Raw genomic sequence first — 18,514 nt, forward strand, 5'->3', positions numbered from 1 at the left:
AGAACATAGGCCTGGACTTTGTTGGTGGGCCTGATGCTTTGTCTTTAGCTGAAATAGTTTTGATTCTTCAATCATAAACAAAAGTTTATATCATTATCATTCTGATGCCTACTTGTGAACAGTGTTAGTGGCCCACAAGTTTGAGGATCTTAGGTCTATTTGTTTTTCCCCCTCTCCCTGTTTAAATGTGTTCTCAGTAAGACGGTGGCGTCACTACTTATGGTGACAGCCATTGCGGAGGGCTGCTGGAGGGGACTAACCCTCCTGCTAACACACTCACCTGCTCCCCCTCTCCATCTGCTGTGTTGCCCTGGCCAGGCAAATGAGCCAGCAGAAGAAGCATGTTTGAACCTCCTGCTTCTTGATCGCCGGGTTCCTCCCCAGGGAGAAAGCCCAGCAATGGAACAGTTGGGAAGGGTGGCATTCACTCCTACTCCTACTCTTATGTCACTGGGCTTCCTCCTCAAGGAGAAAGCCCAGCGATGGAGCAGTTGGGAACAGTGGGCATTCACTCCTACTCCTCTGTCACTGGGCTTACTATCCAGGGGAAAAGCCAGCAATGGAGCATCTGGAAGGGTGAGGCATTCTCTTCTCTTTCCCCTCTATCACGGGTTTCCTCCCAGGAGAAAGCCTAGCAAAAAGAGCAGTGTTGGTTAGTGTCACCCCTCCTGCCCTGAAGATGGAGGAGGGCCCAACCAGGTGTCACCCATCCTTTGGGGATCATCCGGTTGGTGAACTCCGGCAACTCTCCAGTGATGCCACTGCAGTCAGAGCTGGAAAAGGTTGGACTATAACTTGCAGAGCCTCACTGGTATACTGGCTGAGAGCTGGATTTTCAAAATAACTTTCCCACACTGTGTTTTTTCTGCTGTAGATGCCTCTAGCTTTCAGCCCAAGTGAAATTCAAATGAACTTGTGTGGTCTGGCTTAGCAAGACATCTGCTTGAAACAAACCAAGATATCCTGGAACACACCCCAAGCCTAAGCTCGTTTGAAGAGGTTCAAGTCACTCTCCACTATTCACAAAATCTGCTTTCGGGTGAGGATACGAGCTCAAGTGGGACTGATGTTCTCGGCACAGGTTCGCAGCATCCACCCAGGTGTGCTTCTCTCAAAATGCTTGTAACAGTTGCCTTGGAATTTGGTCCAGCCGCTTCACATTCTGCCAGATCTGGAAATGGATAAGAAGGAGATGTGAAGACAAATAGGAGGAGGACAGGATGAAGCTAGTTCCCCAGTCCTCTCGAAACACCCGACCGCATTTGATTGAATGAGATGACAATGCACAGTTGTTTTCTCAACGAGAAAAGAATTATTGACTTTCCTCCCATGGAAGTCCCTGTGGTGCCAGGCAAATCCAGAGTTTGCTGATGCTCCTGTAATATGCCAAAAGATGTGAAAGATGGGACTGCCTTTTAAGGACTGCCAATGGAGGGGAAGCGCCATTCAAGTCACTTGGCTGCACACAGTTCGCTTGCGGAGGAAACGTAGTGCGTTTTGTGATAAATTCTGGCAGGTAATGAAATCTCAGCGGGATTTGGCAAGGCCTTGAAAAAATTCCACACAGATTCAATTACATTCATACATTTTAAAAAAAAGTGTTGAAAATTTTATCGTGTTGTTATTCTAATCGGTCATATATTCTGTTAAAAGTGTGGGGAAAAAATTGGGAGTTATTTGACATCCGCACAACCTTAGTCATGAGAAGTGTGGTTAGCAGGGTTTGAAGTTTCGGACTATGGAGATTATCGCACTGCGTTCTGAGAACGTTCCGTATCATCACGTGATGAGAACGTTCCGGACGTATTTCCGCATTAGTAATCAAAACCGTGAGTCAGAATGTGTCAGAACGGCAGTTTACCGCACTGTGATTCCTTTTTCTTGAAAACCGTTCTCAGAACGGTTGCTGTATTACGTTTTGTGGGCTGTGTTTGATGACGTCGCCACTCAGTGGTTGGACGGCTTGGGAGGGTGCTGCTCCCAGGAAAGAGGGAAAGGGAGGCTTGGCTTACTGAAATCCCTCACCTCCCTCCCCATAGGAATCAATGCCAACAAAAACGGAGTTTAAAAAGAGCAGTGCGCTATGGGTCTTCCTCTGGGGAGGCGAGGATGCTTGGCTATGGGGATGTCCTGCCATCTCTCTCTCTTCCCTCTTTCCCCATAGGCAATCAATCCAAAACGGAGTTTAAATCTCTCCCAGATGCAGACCCAAAGGGCTCTCCTCTGCTCCTTTTAAACTTCTGGATGTGATTTCTAGGGGAAGGAGGTGGGGGGGATTTCAGCAAGGCCTAGGGACTCTGGCCGGGAGAGTGCTTTTCCGCTCACTGACAAGTCTTCCCTCCGAAGATTCCCTGGGAGGGAAGGAAGGCAAGCGCCCCCCCACCGCTTGTCTTCCCCCGAAGGGGTCCGAGGATTCTCTGGGAGGGACGGAAGGCAAGCCCCTATAAAACATGGTGGGGCTTCATATGCTGGCATATGTTGAAGAAACATAGGATAAAACCTATGTAACTTGATGGCCAAGAGCAGAGTCCCCCTCTTGGCAGTCTGGGCTTAAGGGAGCTCCACGGAGGTCCCTTCAAGCGGAGGGAAAGGGAGGGGAACTGGACCAAGAGCAGAGCCCCGCAGCCATGCAGCTCTTTAACAACCGGTTGAAAAAGAAGGCCTCTGCTGTCATCCCAGTTCCCCTTTTTGGCACCTTACAACTCTTTGCCCGTGTGTGTGCATGTAATGTGTGCCTTCAGGTGTTGAGCTTCCCTCCCCCGCCTTTAACTCTTGCTGGCTCTTTGTATGGAACTCTGAGGAGTTGTTTGCTTGCTTTGGTGTGGTGGTGCTCCAAACAGAGGAGCTTTTGGGGTTCCCTCCGGAGGGAAGGAGGAGAAGGTCCTGGGCACCCTGCCCCTGGCATGTGAGCACGGAGCCCCACTGGACATGACAACTAGAGACACCCCCCCCCGAAGCAGCCAGACCCTCTCCCTCTCTACTTGCTCTCGTCTCCCTTTCCTCTCTCTTTCTCTCTCTTTCCCGCTTTCCTCTTCTCCTTCCTGTCCCACCTTTCCTCCTTTCCTTCCTTCCCTCCCTCCTTCTTCCCCCCCACTTCTCTCTCTCTCGCACACACACACACCCCTTCCCTCACTGCAGTCGCTCGCCTGCCTGTCTCCCTGCTCCCTGCCGTCATTCTTTCAGCATCAGGCGACGGAGGAATGAGGGACGGATTTGAGAACGGGATAAGAATACCCGCACACACTTCTGTTGGAACGTTTTCATCACGTTTCAGCTCGCTGGGAACACATTCAAACTGACCCCTGGAACACATTGGAACACATTTAATCGTTCTGAGAACCCGATTGGAAACACATACGTGCGTATACTAAATGCGTTCCGTTCTCATCACGTGATGAGACGTTCTCAGAACGCAGTGCGATAATCTCCTATGACTCTGGAGTTAGGGTTCAAGTCCCGGCTCAGCCATGATAACCTACGGTGACATGGGTAGTGACAGGTCCAAACACACACTGCAGAAATAATCCAGTTTGAGACTGCTTTAACTGCCCTGGCTCAGTGCTAGGGAATCCTGGATTGTGTTTCAACCAGGCTCCCTGACAGAGAAGGCTAAATGTCTCACAAAACCATGGTTTCCAGAATTCCCTAGCATTGAGCCAGGGCAGTTAAGCAATCTCAAACTGGATTATTTCTGCAGTCTGTTTGGACCACACTCTCTCAGCTCAGAGGGAAGACAAAGGCAACCCCCTCTGAACAAATCTTGCCAAGAAACCGCCCGATAGGTTCACCTTGGATCCCATAAGTTAGAAATGACCTGCAGGCACACAACAAAAACAACAATGCAACAACAACAATCAATTAGTCATGCTTCTGTATTTTGCATTGGCCTTATATTAAAATTAATCATTAATATTAGATATATTTTGTGTCATGTGGCATCACTGCAAATGCCAAGTATTCCAAGATATAATGGGTATTCTCTACAAGGAAGCAAAAACATTAGGATCTTTTAGGACTCTGGAGAGTTGAAGATGTGATGGAGAGGAAATAATTTTAAATTTAAGAATTGGATTTGAGTAGGGATGGGAAACTCTTCTATTTGTTATTCTTGTGTTGCTGGTTTTTTTAAAAAATGTTTGTTTTTAACTGGCTTTCATTTTTAATTAATTTGATCACTTCAAAGTGTGTGTTTTGTGATTTTTAACTACCTTTTCATTTGTTGCCAGCCTCCTTGAGCGTCCTGATGTAAGGAAAAAGATTGGATAAAACGAAGCAGCAAGCAAACAAACAACAAAACAAAAATCAACTTGTGGCCCTCCAGTTTCTGTTAGACTGCAACCCCCCATTATCCTTGCCATGGGAATGAGAATTAAAGTCCATCACCAGTGAGGGCCACCGGTCCCCATCCATGATATGGCCAAGATCTTCCTGCAAATGTGAACAACCCCCTTTAAACCGGTTTGCAAACCGTTTATAACTTAATTTGAATGGTCCTGATGTTTCGCTACCAGTCCAGAAAAAACACCAAATCCGGAACAGCAAATGCAAAGAAAACCACCCAGAGTCAGGGGTTTCCTAGCACACAATGGATCACTAAATGAAATAGACACCCTGAGGCTTGCCATTCATAACAGACCATACAGAGATTAAGGAGCCCTGGTGGCGCGTGGTTAATGCCTGTACTGCAGCCATTCACTCGAAAACCACAGGTTGCGAGTTCAAGACCAGCAAAAGGGTCCAAGCTCGACTCAGGCTGGATCCTTCTGAGGTCGCTAAAATGAATACCCAGATGTTGGGGGCAAATTAGCTTAATGCTATTAGCTTACTTGCTGTTCACCGATAGATCTTTGGATAGCGGTATAGAATAAAAAAATAATTAATTAAATTAACTGTAAATCCCTTCCTCTCAGCAGGGTCACAAAGTACACACACACACACACACACCACCCCACCCTCTCTCCATGCCTGCATTCTCTGAAGATGCGAGCCACAGATGCAGATGAAATGTCAGGAATAAATTCCCCCAGAATACAGCCACATAGCCCCCCAAACCCACAAAAAACTATGATGTGGCCGTGAAAGCCTTCAACTTCACCTTTATTATTATTTTATTTTCTTATATCCCGTCTTTCTCCCATTATGTACTCAGTAAACCTTGATTTTGCCATTTATTTGCTATTAGAGAGACCATTTTGCTATATCATTTATTTAATGGGACTTGAGCATCCACGGATTTTTGGTCTTCAAGAGGTGGGTCTTGGAACAAACCCCAGGGTACCAAGGGCCCACTATATTTGGAAACCTGGCAACCTACCACTGGACCAGCAGATGACCCCAGAAGATCTCGGTGGAGGGCCCTCATTGACGTCTAGCTAAGCGTGCTTCTTAATTATTTCTGTCATGCCCCCCCTAGGAGAAGAAACATTTCGTGCCCCCCGCCGACTGTAAATGCATCTTGTCTCTAAACTTGTTTAAGTACCCCTCTGCATAACAGGCCTTGCGCCCCCCCTTTACGGAGCCTCGCGCCCCCCCTGGGGGGCCCGCCCCACTATTTGAGAAAGGCTGAGCTAAGGGAACATAACCAGGTATTTTCTCCAATTTCCCTAAATTCACCAGCCACTGGTTGGGGGCTCTCACAGCAAATGGTAAATACTGGGGGGTAGTAATATGGGAATGGTAGCCTAGTTCCACATGCAGAACTCTTTCACACACAATGTAGATCTCTGCCAGTGTTTCAGAAAAAAGATAAATTTTACTGTTATTAGATGGTTACGGTGTTAGCAATCATCACATTGTTTTAAAAACTAAAAAATTAGCAACACCGATCCCCTCCAGATGAGAAAAAGAAAAAAAAATAAAAAAAAAAAAAAAAAAAAAAAAAAAAAAAAAAAAAAAAAAAAAAAAAACCAAAAAAAAAAAAAAAAAAAAAAAAAAACAATAAAAAAAAAAAAAAAAAAAAAAAAAAAAAATGGTTCTGCCAAGTCCCAGTGTTGTTCCTCTATCAATCAATTGCTTTCCATTCTATTTCCAGGTCAGTTTAAATAGCCCCAAACAGACAGGCCAAAATAAAGCTGCTTTGGGTCACTTTGGAAGTATGCTGTTTAAATGATGCATGTGTCCTAAGAGTCCGGAAGCCACACCAAAGCCATGATCCTGTCCTAAGGACTGAAGCACAGCTTTGGTGTAGCTTCTGGACTCTTAGGATGCATGCATCATTTAAACAGCATACCTCCAAAGTGATCTGAAGCAGCTTTATTTTGGCCTGTCTGTATGGGGCCAGAGTTTCTCTCCCAAAATGTAATGCATCTCACCTTGGCTATCTATGTGTATGGTCCTGGAACTAGCTAAGATGGCTGCCACCAGTAAAAACAGCTATTGTTTCCAGAACATTGAATCAACAGAGATCGAACAAGGGAAAGAAGAATGTTTGCACCAAAACAAACAAAATGATCCTGACATTTAATTCGTGTAATATTGCTAAAGCACTTAACCACTTTAGCTATAATATATATAAAAGTGGAGAAGACTAAGAACCCAAGGAGGGAGGGAGGGAAACCTGGGATATTTCAAGAAAGCATTTGGATCCTAGGAAAAATCAAAACAAAAAGAACTATGAACTTTTGATGCCTCCAGAGACTCCTCCCTTCCAAGAGAAACATAATACAAGTAATGTAGTACTACATTGATTCCATGCTCTCCCAAGAGCTTCATGTGGTCCTAGGCTCCTCATTGTCGATCACTGCTACATGAGATTGAACAAGGTAGTAGCGAAGCTTTATATCCAGACTATGTTTGATTCCCTCTCTCTCCATCCATCTGTGCTCCTCTCTATCCATTCATCCAGCTGGCTCAGAAATGGATAGTAACTACTCTCCTAAATCGTCTCTCTGAGAATCATGTAATAAAATGATCATTGCTCCACAGGGCACAAACATACACAATATTTCTTTTCCATTAGCCAAGGTAAGCGAATGGAAAGATTTCCTATGTGTGTGAGTTGTTTGCTTCTCCCATTCTTCTTTCTATGGCATGTGGATGGTGAAGGATCACAAGTGAATGATTCCTTTTTAGAGGCAGCAGGTAGCATCCTAAACTTAGCTACCTATTTGTACAAAGATGTACCAGAAATAAGTGTCTTCTTGAAGATACTAGTGGTATATTCTGCACCCTGGCAAGAAAATATATATTCTTTTTTTGTCTCTAGCTAGGAACCAATCAGTACTTGCCTAGGGAGAAATATGAAGTTGTTTGGGGGGAAAGAGAGAGAAATTGGCCATGTTGGACGGGGATGCTAGAAGCTGTAGTACAACACATTTGGAGACTATAGGCTGGCAGTGGTTAGTTTACATAGTTATGAATGTAGTAGAGGGAGCTGACCAAATTTATCTATTCTATCAAAGAGAAAATGAACTCCTTTCTAAATAAAACTGCCAGAATGAATTTCATGGGCGGGATACACACCGCCATTTAGTATGTATAGGATACGTACTAGGGTTAGGAAGGGGCGGTGCTTCCGCACCCCCCTAACCCTAGTACGTATCCTATACGTACAAGATGGCGGTGCCCCTTCTACATGGGCGCCGCCATCTTTACATACTGGACGCACAGCGTCCAGACGTGTTGCGGCGCCTATGATGTCGCGAGTCCGCGCCAGGCGCCTCGCGACGTCATAGATGCGCCGCAGAAAGAAGCTCCGAAATGGAGCTTCTTTTTTGCTCCGTGCAGGAGTCGCGCGGTTTGGCTGCTGCGGCTCCCGCACGGAGCAAATGGCGGCGGTGGGGGAGCGCCGCAAAGCGGCGGTTTGTACCCCGCCATGGTCAGTAGATTTAGGATGGGAAGAAATCCCCAGTTATTCTGCATAATAAGTTTAAGAGTGTGCAATGGCAAGAGAGATGGAGATACCTACCAGCATGGATGATTTTTGAAAAGGACATAGATGATAGGTCTGTTAAGTCTACTATAGTATGGAGAGTGAAGGAAAGGAAGACCTTTTGCTCCAGCTCCAGTACATTGTGAAGCAATTGCATCATTGATATGAGAAAAAAGGGCTACCACTAGAGACTCTGCTAAGAAGACTAAAAGATTGTCCCTTATCTTTGGTGAATGCAGTTCAAGCGATAGATTTTGGCCTTTTCTCAGCTCCAATTTCAGCTTGCCTAGATTTGCTACAAATTTCAGTGAGGTCCACTGAGTACCGAGTGAGGATCCAGTTTGCAGAGTCATCATCCTTTATTTACACATCTCCATTCTATGTTCAGTTTTTGTGTGTGACAGAAGGGCATGATGGATTACTGAGGTTCTAAGAGTGTCAGGGATAATCCCAATGTGATTTGTGGTATAGGTATTGGACTAAGATTTGGTCCAGGATTTGAATCCATTTTCGACCATACAAACCCAATGGGTAACTTTGGCCTGTCACACTCTCTCAACGTTAAAAGCAGGGAATGGCAAACCCCCTCTGAATACATTTTGTCAAGAATACCTTGTGACAGGGTTGCGTTAGGGTTACCGTAAGTCGGCAATTACTTCAAGACACAAAACAACAAACATTGAGAGTTTCAGGAAGAGAAAGAATGTTGGAACATATGTGTGTGAGAGTCTGCTTTATAAGAATAATAGAAAATACTATGTATAATGTATGCTGAAAGATTTCCCTTCGTATCCTCCAAATGATCAAGGCAACGTTCACTTACTTCAGACCTCCACAACAGAAAGAAACTTCCTAAGCAGATTTACTGCTGTGTATAAAATAAGCAGAAGGATTTGTTTGTTTTCTATCAAAACATATTTTTATAGTTATTCGGTGTTAGCGCTTAAGAGAGAAGGATAGGATGGGACAGGATAGGATAAGAGCACTGGGCATGTACGTGTCAAGTTAATTCACAACCTCACCCCAAGGTAAAGAGAAGAGACAGAGGTGTTAGTACAATTAGCTGAAGCCAGGTAGGGAGGTAGGCAGGCCGTACCAATGTCACAGAGATCCCCTCCGTAGCTGGGAAGGCATAAGCATGTGAAATTGTGGATGCCATCGACGCAGGTAGCTCCATTCAGACAGGGGCTGGAGTGGCACTCATCAATGTCTGCAAGAAATCAAGGGTGCCATTAGGATGTGGGCTGGGCAGGGAGCTGGTCAACAGGAGAACTAGATGTTAGGGAAAGAATGAAATAAATTGTTTGGAGGACATTGGAAGAGAGACAGATTCCAATGCAGAAGTAAGAAGGACATGAGGACGGGAAGGTAGGGTTGGGTAGCCAGCAAGGAAAGACCAACGGTGTCATCCACCTGGGCTGCTGAAATGGCAGAGGAGTCTAATACTGTTTTGTCCATGTTCTACAGAGAGAGAAAAACACTGCTTCTCTGTTTTGGGTGGAGATGAACAGAGGCAGTTTAGGTGTTCATCTTGGAATTGGTTCAGAGCCTTATGGTTGCTGTTGACTAATCAGGAAAAAGGCACATGAATAAAGGAGAGGTCACTTGCCAGAATGTTGTGCTGGGAAGGAGAATAACAATTGAGGAACACTCAGCATATGCCGACTTATACCATTGCAAAATTACTTAATTTTAATTCTTTTTAGAGGGCAACTGTAAAGAATAGTCTCTATATGTTTTTCCATGTGTGCCCAGAAGGTTTTAAAAAGTGGCATGTTTCTCTCACATACACACACATGCATGCACACATGCAAATGCTGAAAACCTTGAAGGGACCTGGAGAATTGCTTCTGGTTACAGCCTTGACAGTCATTAAAATGAATCCCTAGTACATAGTACTTAGTATCCTAAGCAAGTAAAGTGTAAGTTCCCGACCATTAGTGTAACACTGTAATGCGATTCAGCATACAAAGGTGAACAAAGTATATGTTGGAGGAGAGGCTTTGATGAACCTGGAGCAGTTAAATAAAATAACCTTGGTCTCCACATCCTATCAGTACCATGAACAATTTCAAGGGTGTTCAAGGTACTTTTAAAGAAAAGAGAATGTGTGTTTTACACATGTTTCTGGCCCACAGATTGCAAAATAAATTATTGGCACGGTCCATTATTGTCTACTGAATTTACCCACCAAGGTCTGTGGGTTTCTCTTCCTTCTTGATAGCTAATTACATAAAAGAGTTGGGAAGGCAGATGGTGGTTTTACTGCAGAACTAAAGCAGGGCTTAGCTCTCTAGTTATGTCCTTGGGAACAAAAACAGTTTCAAAACGTAAGTGATTTTATGGGAGGAGTGGATGTAATGAATTATAACAGATGGTCAGTGGGAATCTTCTTCCTTGTTTAGGTTTGGATTTGGCTTTCTTTACAGACCTCATAAGCCATCTTAAGCCCTTTTCTGCTATGGTGAAACGGATTGTATTTCTATTTGAATTCTAGTAATTATTTCTAAACTGAAATGCATACATATAGTTAAAATGTATGCCAAATTTATGCAAACTGAAATCCTAATCTTTCCTCTTTTTTGTTTTTACATTTCCTGATTTGGGGCAAGGAACAAGTGACCACTTTCCTGACTAACAAGAGGCATAAAGAGATAATGGAATGGGTCAGGAATGGATATAACTGTTTCTAAAAGATCCTGATTTTTTGACAGATGGAACAGATTGCAAATCTGCTCTTTTTTATCTCAAGAAACCAAAACAGTCATTTCCAGAAGGGTGAGTAAACTATTTGGATTGTGGGAGGAAGCTAATTTATAGATAACCGAAATGGTATCCTAATATTTCAAGAATTTCTTGTTCCATTCCTATTGCAGCGAAAGCTCTTAGAAATGCTGATTGTAGCAGCACACAAGCAAGGCACAAATACAATAGCACCTTTTCTTAAGTCACGTTTCCCAGTAACTATTCGAAGCATACTGACATTGATACAGGAGGTAGTATACAATCTTCATGACCAGTGGCCACTGATAGCCTTATCTTCCATAAACTTGTCTCATCATTCCAGTTACGCTTTCAAGTGTGACTTTATCTACTCTCTCCTCTTTAAAGTGGGCCATTACTGCCTCCTGTGGAAGTGAATTTCATAGTTTAATTATGCGCTGTGTGATGCACCCTCTTTTGTCTGTCATCTATTGCCAACCTTTCAGCATAACCGGATGACACAGTCTAGGGCTGCGCTTGGCAAATTCAGTCTGGCAATGATGAACCATCAATTCACACACAACTGCAATAAATATTGCTCAAAAGCTGGCAGATCATCTAAGTGCCAGCCTTCACTATCATAACACAACGGTTAGCTTCTGAAGGGAATTCTTAAACAGAAGGGGGCAAGCAGAAGGGCCTTTGGAGGGCAGAAAAGAAACAGGGGTCTTGAAAGCATCAGCCAGGGGCCAGAAAAAGGTGCAAGCTAAGAGAGGTGCAGGTGGAGGTGGCCAAGATCAATTCTTCCATCATGCAGGACAAAGTAACCAACTCAGGAATAAGATGCTCTTGGAACAGCAGCAACAGTTGCCTTGTTCTGTCCTGAGTAGCACCCTGATGCCCGAGAAGGACGGCTTTTGGATCTTCCTGTTTCCTACCATTCATTGTAATGCCTATAAAGAGTTCTCTGAAGGACTCTTATAAAAGGACTTTTATGTTATTTATGAATTATGTGGCTACATTTTTTAGCTTCTTAATATTTATGTACCTAATTTCTTGAACAAGGGTATTACTGCCAGGTAACAAGTTTGTCTTCTTTGCTTTATGGTTTGGATTAATTCCTTTACCTGTTGATTAATATTCCTCTGAATATACTGAATTGTATATCTAAGGGTTTATTAGATGAATATGTCTCTGTGCAAGAACAAATCTGGCAGATCTGAGTGGTTACTAGTTACCAAGCTAGAGGCAAATCTGGCTTGGCACACCATTTGCTAAGCTAGGAGCGATGGAAATGTGTAGGCATAGAGGTACCTATGGCCAATGGTGTCACTAGGGTTGGTGTCACCGAGTGTGGTAACTCATGCCATCACTCCTCAATTGACCTCCTCCCACAAAAACACCATACAGAATCCTTATCAATGTTTTTTGTACTAATGTTACTCATAAATCATAATTCCCACTGAATGCAATGGCAATGGTTGTGGCATAAACAACTAGCAAAATTGAAATTGTATCTAAATTACAAAACCATATGCACAGCCTAAGTGTATTTACATATACAAAGTTTCATGTGGTTAATGTGAAAATGTGATAAGATGTGATTTTGTAAAAGAATTAGCTAGCTAGCTAGAAACATTAGGCTTCTCCTTTCTCTTCCCACTGACACCATCTCATTCACTTAGCTCCAGTGTTTTAAAATGATGCAAACAAACACTACATCCTGCTTATGCCAAAAGGCAGGTTTTGGGGAACAGTGGTGTCACCCCCCACCTTCAAGTGTCATTTGGTGTGGTCTGCACTCCTCGCACCATTTTGGTGGCTCCACTGCCTCTGGCAACAGAATTGGTGAGCAGACTACATTTCATACCCATCACCATTCAAATGTTCCTCTCTCCATGCAGACAACTGACATAGACTATAACCAGTGCATATAGTAGAGAGAGCAGAATCATACCAAGTCGTCCCCTTTGTTCAGACCTGGTTCTAGACCAGAAGCCAGACTTGGATGAGTAAGTGCAAGTGAGGGTAGCAATTATTCAAATCCCCATAGTGAGATTGAAGCTGACGTCAAAAAGACCACAAAGCCCAAGGCCTTCGAAAAAGGACCCATCTCTGACCTGAACGCCTGGGAACAGGATCCCCTATTTTGAGGTTTCAACTTTGAGAAGTCTGAGACCAGGCTTTAAATCCCTGCTTCACAGGGAAAACCCTCTTGGTGACCTTAGGCAAGTCACATTCTCACGTAGTCTCATGAGGAAGTCATTAGCAAATCCCCTTTGAACAAACTTTGCCAAGAAAACTCCACGACAACTTGAAAGCACACAGGAACAGCATCATTGAGGTGGTCTGCGACTAAAAAAAATAGGTTCAGTGTGTATGTGGGGTGGCTCATGTTACTAGACTTCACTACTTCTGTCTGCACTAGTGAAAAATGCTGCACTCACCCCAAAGCCTGGCAGCCTTTACGACACACAGGTACTTCTGGGGAAGATCTGTGATTTTCAGCCCTCAACCCAACTTTTTTCTGAAATAAGCAAATCAGTGTTTTCAGCTCTTTTAGCTGTGTGGAAGCTGGATTGGGTCTGATCTGGCCAATCTAGTTGTCCATACACCAAGAGTTGCGCCATTTCCCTTGCCCTTTGCTGAGCAGCACAAAGAAGGGGATGAATCCTTTGGAGCCACTCTCGCCGCTTCCCCTTCACTCCTTAGACATCCTTTAGACATGTAGTGAAATGTCTTCCTCCCTCAGTTTCTGAAGACTTCCTCTCTCAGTGTATTTGTCTCTTTAACAACAGTTAACCACAACATATGGACTTGAATTGTGACTGAGTCTGCAATATTCGATTATAGTTGGACCCACAGAACCAAAAAAAGAGGTACAACCAAAAAAAGAGGTACAACGGCATTCTGAATGTCCTGACAGTCCCCCAAATTTGATCTGTAATGTTTAAGTCTCTGATTTCAAAAATCTTGCCTCTTATCCTCCTTTTGACAGTTCAAGAAGCTGTTATGAAATCAGTCTCTCATAGAATCAAACATAGCAGCACATATGACACTGTTCACTGATTGGTCTCGAAATGGTCAAAATGGTTTGAAACAGCTTTGAGTTCATGGATCAGACCTATCCATCAACCTTCCATAAAAGGTAAAGATAGTCTGATAACAGTCTTATTATTTATCCAGTTCTGTCCATGGAAACCCACATGAGATTCCTTCTCACATGGCAAACCTCCTTTAAATATATCTCACCATGAAAACTGTAGGGTAGGGTTATCGTAACAGAGTCACCTTGAAGGAGCATGCAAGAACAACAAATTCAGCTCCATTCTAAGAAGAGAAAATCAGGACCTACCTATGTCACAGTGATCCCCCATATATCCAGGTGGACACAAGCAAATGATGCTCTCATCTTGTTCCTGACAAGTTCCAACTCCACATGGCTTCTCTTCACATGTTTTGGGTGTAACTACAACCACAAAATTTATATCCATTTAATCATTCTGCTGTGTAGATAGGACATTTGCTGAATCCTAAATGATGGCTGCCTGCAGGTTTGGTGGGTCTTGATTTAAAAAGCTGCAGGACCTCACAATGGTCAAGATGTATGCCCTTTCTCTGTGTGCTTGCTCATTTCCATGACTCCTAATTCACCCTTTTAGTTTACTTTTGGAATATATAAAAACTTTGGAAGAAGATTAAAGCTTCTCAGTGCTGAACCCTATCTTAAGGCACAACTGACACTAGCATTCATCGTGGCTGGGTAGCTGTCCAAAACTCATGGGTGGTGAAAGTTCACACTGAGAAGACATTGCCATAATCAATACATGAAGATAAAACTTTGAAATGGTCAGTGCTCATGTCTGCTTGTACCATGCTCCTTTTTTGTCAATGAGTAAAGACCTTGTAATTGAAAAAGGCCCTCAACTTTTAATAGGTTGAGGTAGTGCAATAGGTGTTCTAGTTCTTAATATATACAGCAATAGGTTTTAATCTGTTTTTAACAGTTCTAGATTAATAATTTTAAGTGGACTGTTGTTTAATGCTTTCTTTAAAAAATGTATTACTAATTGTTGTAACTGTTTTAATTTTTTTACGTTTCAGATTGTTTTAGCTATTATGTTTTAATGGACAATGTAAGCTGCTTTGGATCGCATACGAGGGAAAAATGGGGAGAAATTCCCATATGGGGGAAAGACTGGGTCCCATATGGGGAGGGAGACAAACAAACAATGCTGTTTGATTTACATAATTTTGGGAGGGATCCCATCTTGTTTCACTGGTAATCCTTCCATATTTTCTCACTCTCTCTTCTCTGTTTCAGGGTGCAAAGGATTGTACCAGTAGCCTTCCCAGAATTTGTCTGGTCCCCTATCAAACCTAAGTTGGTGGCTACGATTTTATCTTGTGGTAGTGTGGTAGTCCATGCTTTGACTATTCAATGTCTGACAAAATACTTCTGTGTAATAATATTTACATATCTTCTGATATCACCACATTGCAAATGCCTCCCTTCTATTCTATTGGTATCCAGTAATATGAGACAGGTGTGAATAAACACCAACAATACAAAATGCTTTCCTCAATCCAGCATCCCTGAGATGTGTATGACTACAACTCCCATAATCCTTAGCCATCGGGGACAATAAGGTGATGGAAAAAGTAGTCTGGCACAAGTGGAGAGTATCCAGTACATTGAAAGTCCTGTCATCAAGACCCAGATAGGTTTTGCTAAATGTTAGAAAAGGATAAGAAGGCATAAAATGACTACTAAAATGTTTAAGTTTATGTTAACAGCAGTGAGGTTCCCCCTACCCCCCCCTCAGATTGTAAGGATGAAAGCTGGCTCACCAAGCTCAAAGAAAAGAAGAGTGAAGTTCCAGGAGATCCAGAAAATCAAGAGTGGCTAGACTATCTGGAGATACATAATATATTGTTAACTGTACCTTGTGTAATTGACTCTGTTTCATCTGTCACTTCTGGTGAAACTTCAGGCAGGTCATCTGTGGCAGCAGGAGGCATTGGTGAAGTCTCTGGAACAGATGCACCTTCTCTTTCTGACTCTGGTATCACATGTGTATAGGCCTCTGTTTCAACCTGGGTTAGATCTTTGGAGTGCTCACTTAACTCAGCATCAGGTAACAAGGTTTTCTCTGGTACATCTGAGATTGGGTGAGGAGGTGGCCCTGAACTGTCCCCATGAATCTGGCTCCTTTCTTCAAATGCCCCAGAGGGCAAGCCACTGACAGAAGGTACACCAGATGTTTCTGAGTAGCTTTCAGGCAATGCAGATGTTTCACTACCTGTTTCATACATGGTTGACATTTCTGGGTGGCTTTCTGGCAGTGCTGATGCTTCACCACTCATTTCATGAATGGTTGAAGTTTCCACACCGGGTTCATGAAATGTGGATGTTTCCCCACTATTATCATGATATTCAGGGGATGTTAGGGTACTTTCAGGATATGCAGAAGTCTCTCCACCAGCTGTGGAGGCTTCTCCACTTGATTCATAAAAATGAGAATGTGTGGCCTCTGTACCTCCAGCCAGTTCCTGTGAAACTGCTGGGCTTGTCACAGCTTCTACTAGATCAGAAGTCAGTAAGGTGACCTCTGGGAGTCCAGAGGCATCGCCACTAGTACCAGCTACAGTTGAAGACTCTCCGCTTATATCAATGACACCAGTAATTTCTCCACTAAAATATGGAATACCTGATGATGTTCCACTGATGTCAAATGTCCCTGATGGTAATCCACTAGCTGTTGTCACACTATATATTTCTCCAGATGTTTCTTTCTCTCCTGATGGGAAACCACTGATTTCTAATATTCCAGATGTCCCTTCTCCTAGTTCCTGGGCAACAGATGGCTGTGTTACAACTTCCACCAAAGTTGTATCCACAAGAGAGACTGTAGGAAACCCAGATGGGAGCCCACTATAATCATAAATTCCAGATGGCAAACCACTGGTGAGACCCACACCAGAACTTTCCCCACTAATGTCTGTTAGTCCACTTGGAAGTCCACTGACTTCATGAACTTCTGAAATCCATCCACTGTAATCTATTTCTCCAGAAGGCTGACCACTCACATCCAAAATTCCAGAAACTGAGCCTGATAGTTCTTCATCTCCTGAAGGCAATCCACTCATTTCTACAAACCCCTTCCCTTCTTCTTCTTTAGTTGAAGAGGTTGTTGTCACTTCAAACAAATTAGCATCTATGAAAGTAACCCCTGATGTTTCACCACTTCCATCAACACCTGAACTTTGGCCACTTAAGTCCACAAAGCCACTTATATCAGGAATCCCAAAAGGTGCTCCACTGAAATCAACTCCCGAAGATAACCCACTGATATCTGGTAGACCAGATGGTTGTCCACTAATATCAAGTCCTGATGATAATCCACTGATGTCAGGTATTCCAGAGGGCTCCCCACTGATATCAAGTCCTGAGGAAAGCCCACTTATGTCAGGTATTTCACTGACATCAACTCCTGAGGGCAACCCACTAATGTCCCACTCAGCAGAAGGAAAACCTGATAAGTCTCCATCTCCACTGACTCCAATTGTCCCTTTGCCTTCCATTTCTCTTTCTGTTGCTGTGGTTACAACTTCCACCAATGTGGCATTCACCAGAGACACAGTAGGGAATCCAGATGTGAGACCACTGTAATCATACTCTCCAGATGGTAAACCGCTGACAAGGTCAATGCCAGAACCCTCTCCACTAAATCCAGAAGGCAATCCACTGATTTCTGGAATCCCTTTGCCTTCTTGTAATCCAGGTACTCGCTCTTGGATTTCTGAGCCAAGCCCTGACAATTCTTCATCGCCAGAAGGTAAAATGCTGACTTCAATAATGCCAGAAGATAGACCACTTGTATCTCCTGATGGTAGCCCACTTTCTCCAGACGAGAGTCCACTTAAATCTGGGATTCCAGAAGGAAATCCACTTTCTCCAAAACCTGAAGGTTCTCCACTAGGTTCATCAATTCCACTTATATCTGGCACCCCAGATGTCCATCCAGAAACAGATGTCTCTGTTATTGGAGCTTCTCCGCTTGTTTCTTCAGGTATTGCATCAATAGTAGGAACAGCTGATGGACTCACTAAGCAAAGAAGTGGAGAAAAAGAGAAAAAAAACATTTTTAAAAAAGTTCAAAAATGCTGTGAAAATTTCTCACAAAACAAAGGGAAACTTCACTCTAAAAAGCCATGGGAGCAGGAACATGAAGTATTTCATTAAAGAAAAACGTCCTCTTGCAGAATCTCTGAACTGTTTGTGTTGTTGGGACACAACAACAGCACTCATACTCCCTGGTCTCATTGCTCTTTCTGATAGTCCAAGGATGGAAATTGTGCAGCCCTCCAGGTATTGTTGGACTGCAACTTCCAGCAGCCTCAGCCAACAAATCTAGCAGCAAGGAATGTTGGGAGATGCAGTTCAACATCTGGAAGTCCACATGACTCCCACCCCTGTGCTAGTCCATGCGATACAATGAAATCTAGTAAGAGTTTTGGTATAAATATAGCCTTAGGATAGATTCATATGTGCCTTTAAACTGACTCCATTTAGGAGATTACTTCAGATTACAGTACTTCAGAGTAGGTTTGCCACTGCCTTCCTTTATGGCTGGGTCTTCATGGTCCAGAATAGTCCAGGAGTTACCTGGGCACTCTGTTGTGATGCCAGGTGGCTATCCTGCTGTGCCACCTGACACCACCACTGCTGTCTCTGAGGTTAGAAAAAGGTGCCCAGAGTTGGCCATATGCTTGGTGCCTTGCTCTGACCTCAGAGTGAGTGACATGTGCTAGCAGCAGTGGTGCCATGCAATACAGTGGGACACATTGTAGACAACCACCCAGTATCACAACGGAGGGCTCCAAATTTTCTAGGAAGATTGTGAGCAAACAGTGAGGGTTTTTTACACTATTTTAAGG

At 43.5% G+C, this 18,514-nt stretch overlaps 1 protein-coding gene across 1 annotated transcript in view; it reads right to left on the reverse strand.

Moving 5' to 3' along the window:
* The window catches only part of ACAN (aggrecan), a 58,497-nt gene that overhangs the window by 7,004 nt on the left and 32,979 nt on the right, over positions 1 to 18,514 (reverse strand). Inside the window, 6 exon segments of the mRNA XM_042474852.1 lie at positions 1,018 to 1,113; positions 1,116 to 1,154; positions 1,157 to 1,171; positions 8,967 to 9,080; positions 13,929 to 14,042; positions 15,520 to 17,682. Coding sequence (XP_042330786.1) covers positions 1,018 to 1,113; positions 1,116 to 1,154; positions 1,157 to 1,171; positions 8,967 to 9,080; positions 13,929 to 14,042; positions 15,520 to 17,682 — 2,541 coding nt within the window.

The sequence above is a fragment of the Sceloporus undulatus genome, chromosome 6 (assembly GCF_019175285.1).
Source record: "Sceloporus undulatus isolate JIND9_A2432 ecotype Alabama chromosome 6, SceUnd_v1.1, whole genome shotgun sequence".
Taxonomy (NCBI): domain Eukaryota; kingdom Metazoa; phylum Chordata; class Lepidosauria; order Squamata; family Phrynosomatidae; genus Sceloporus; species Sceloporus undulatus.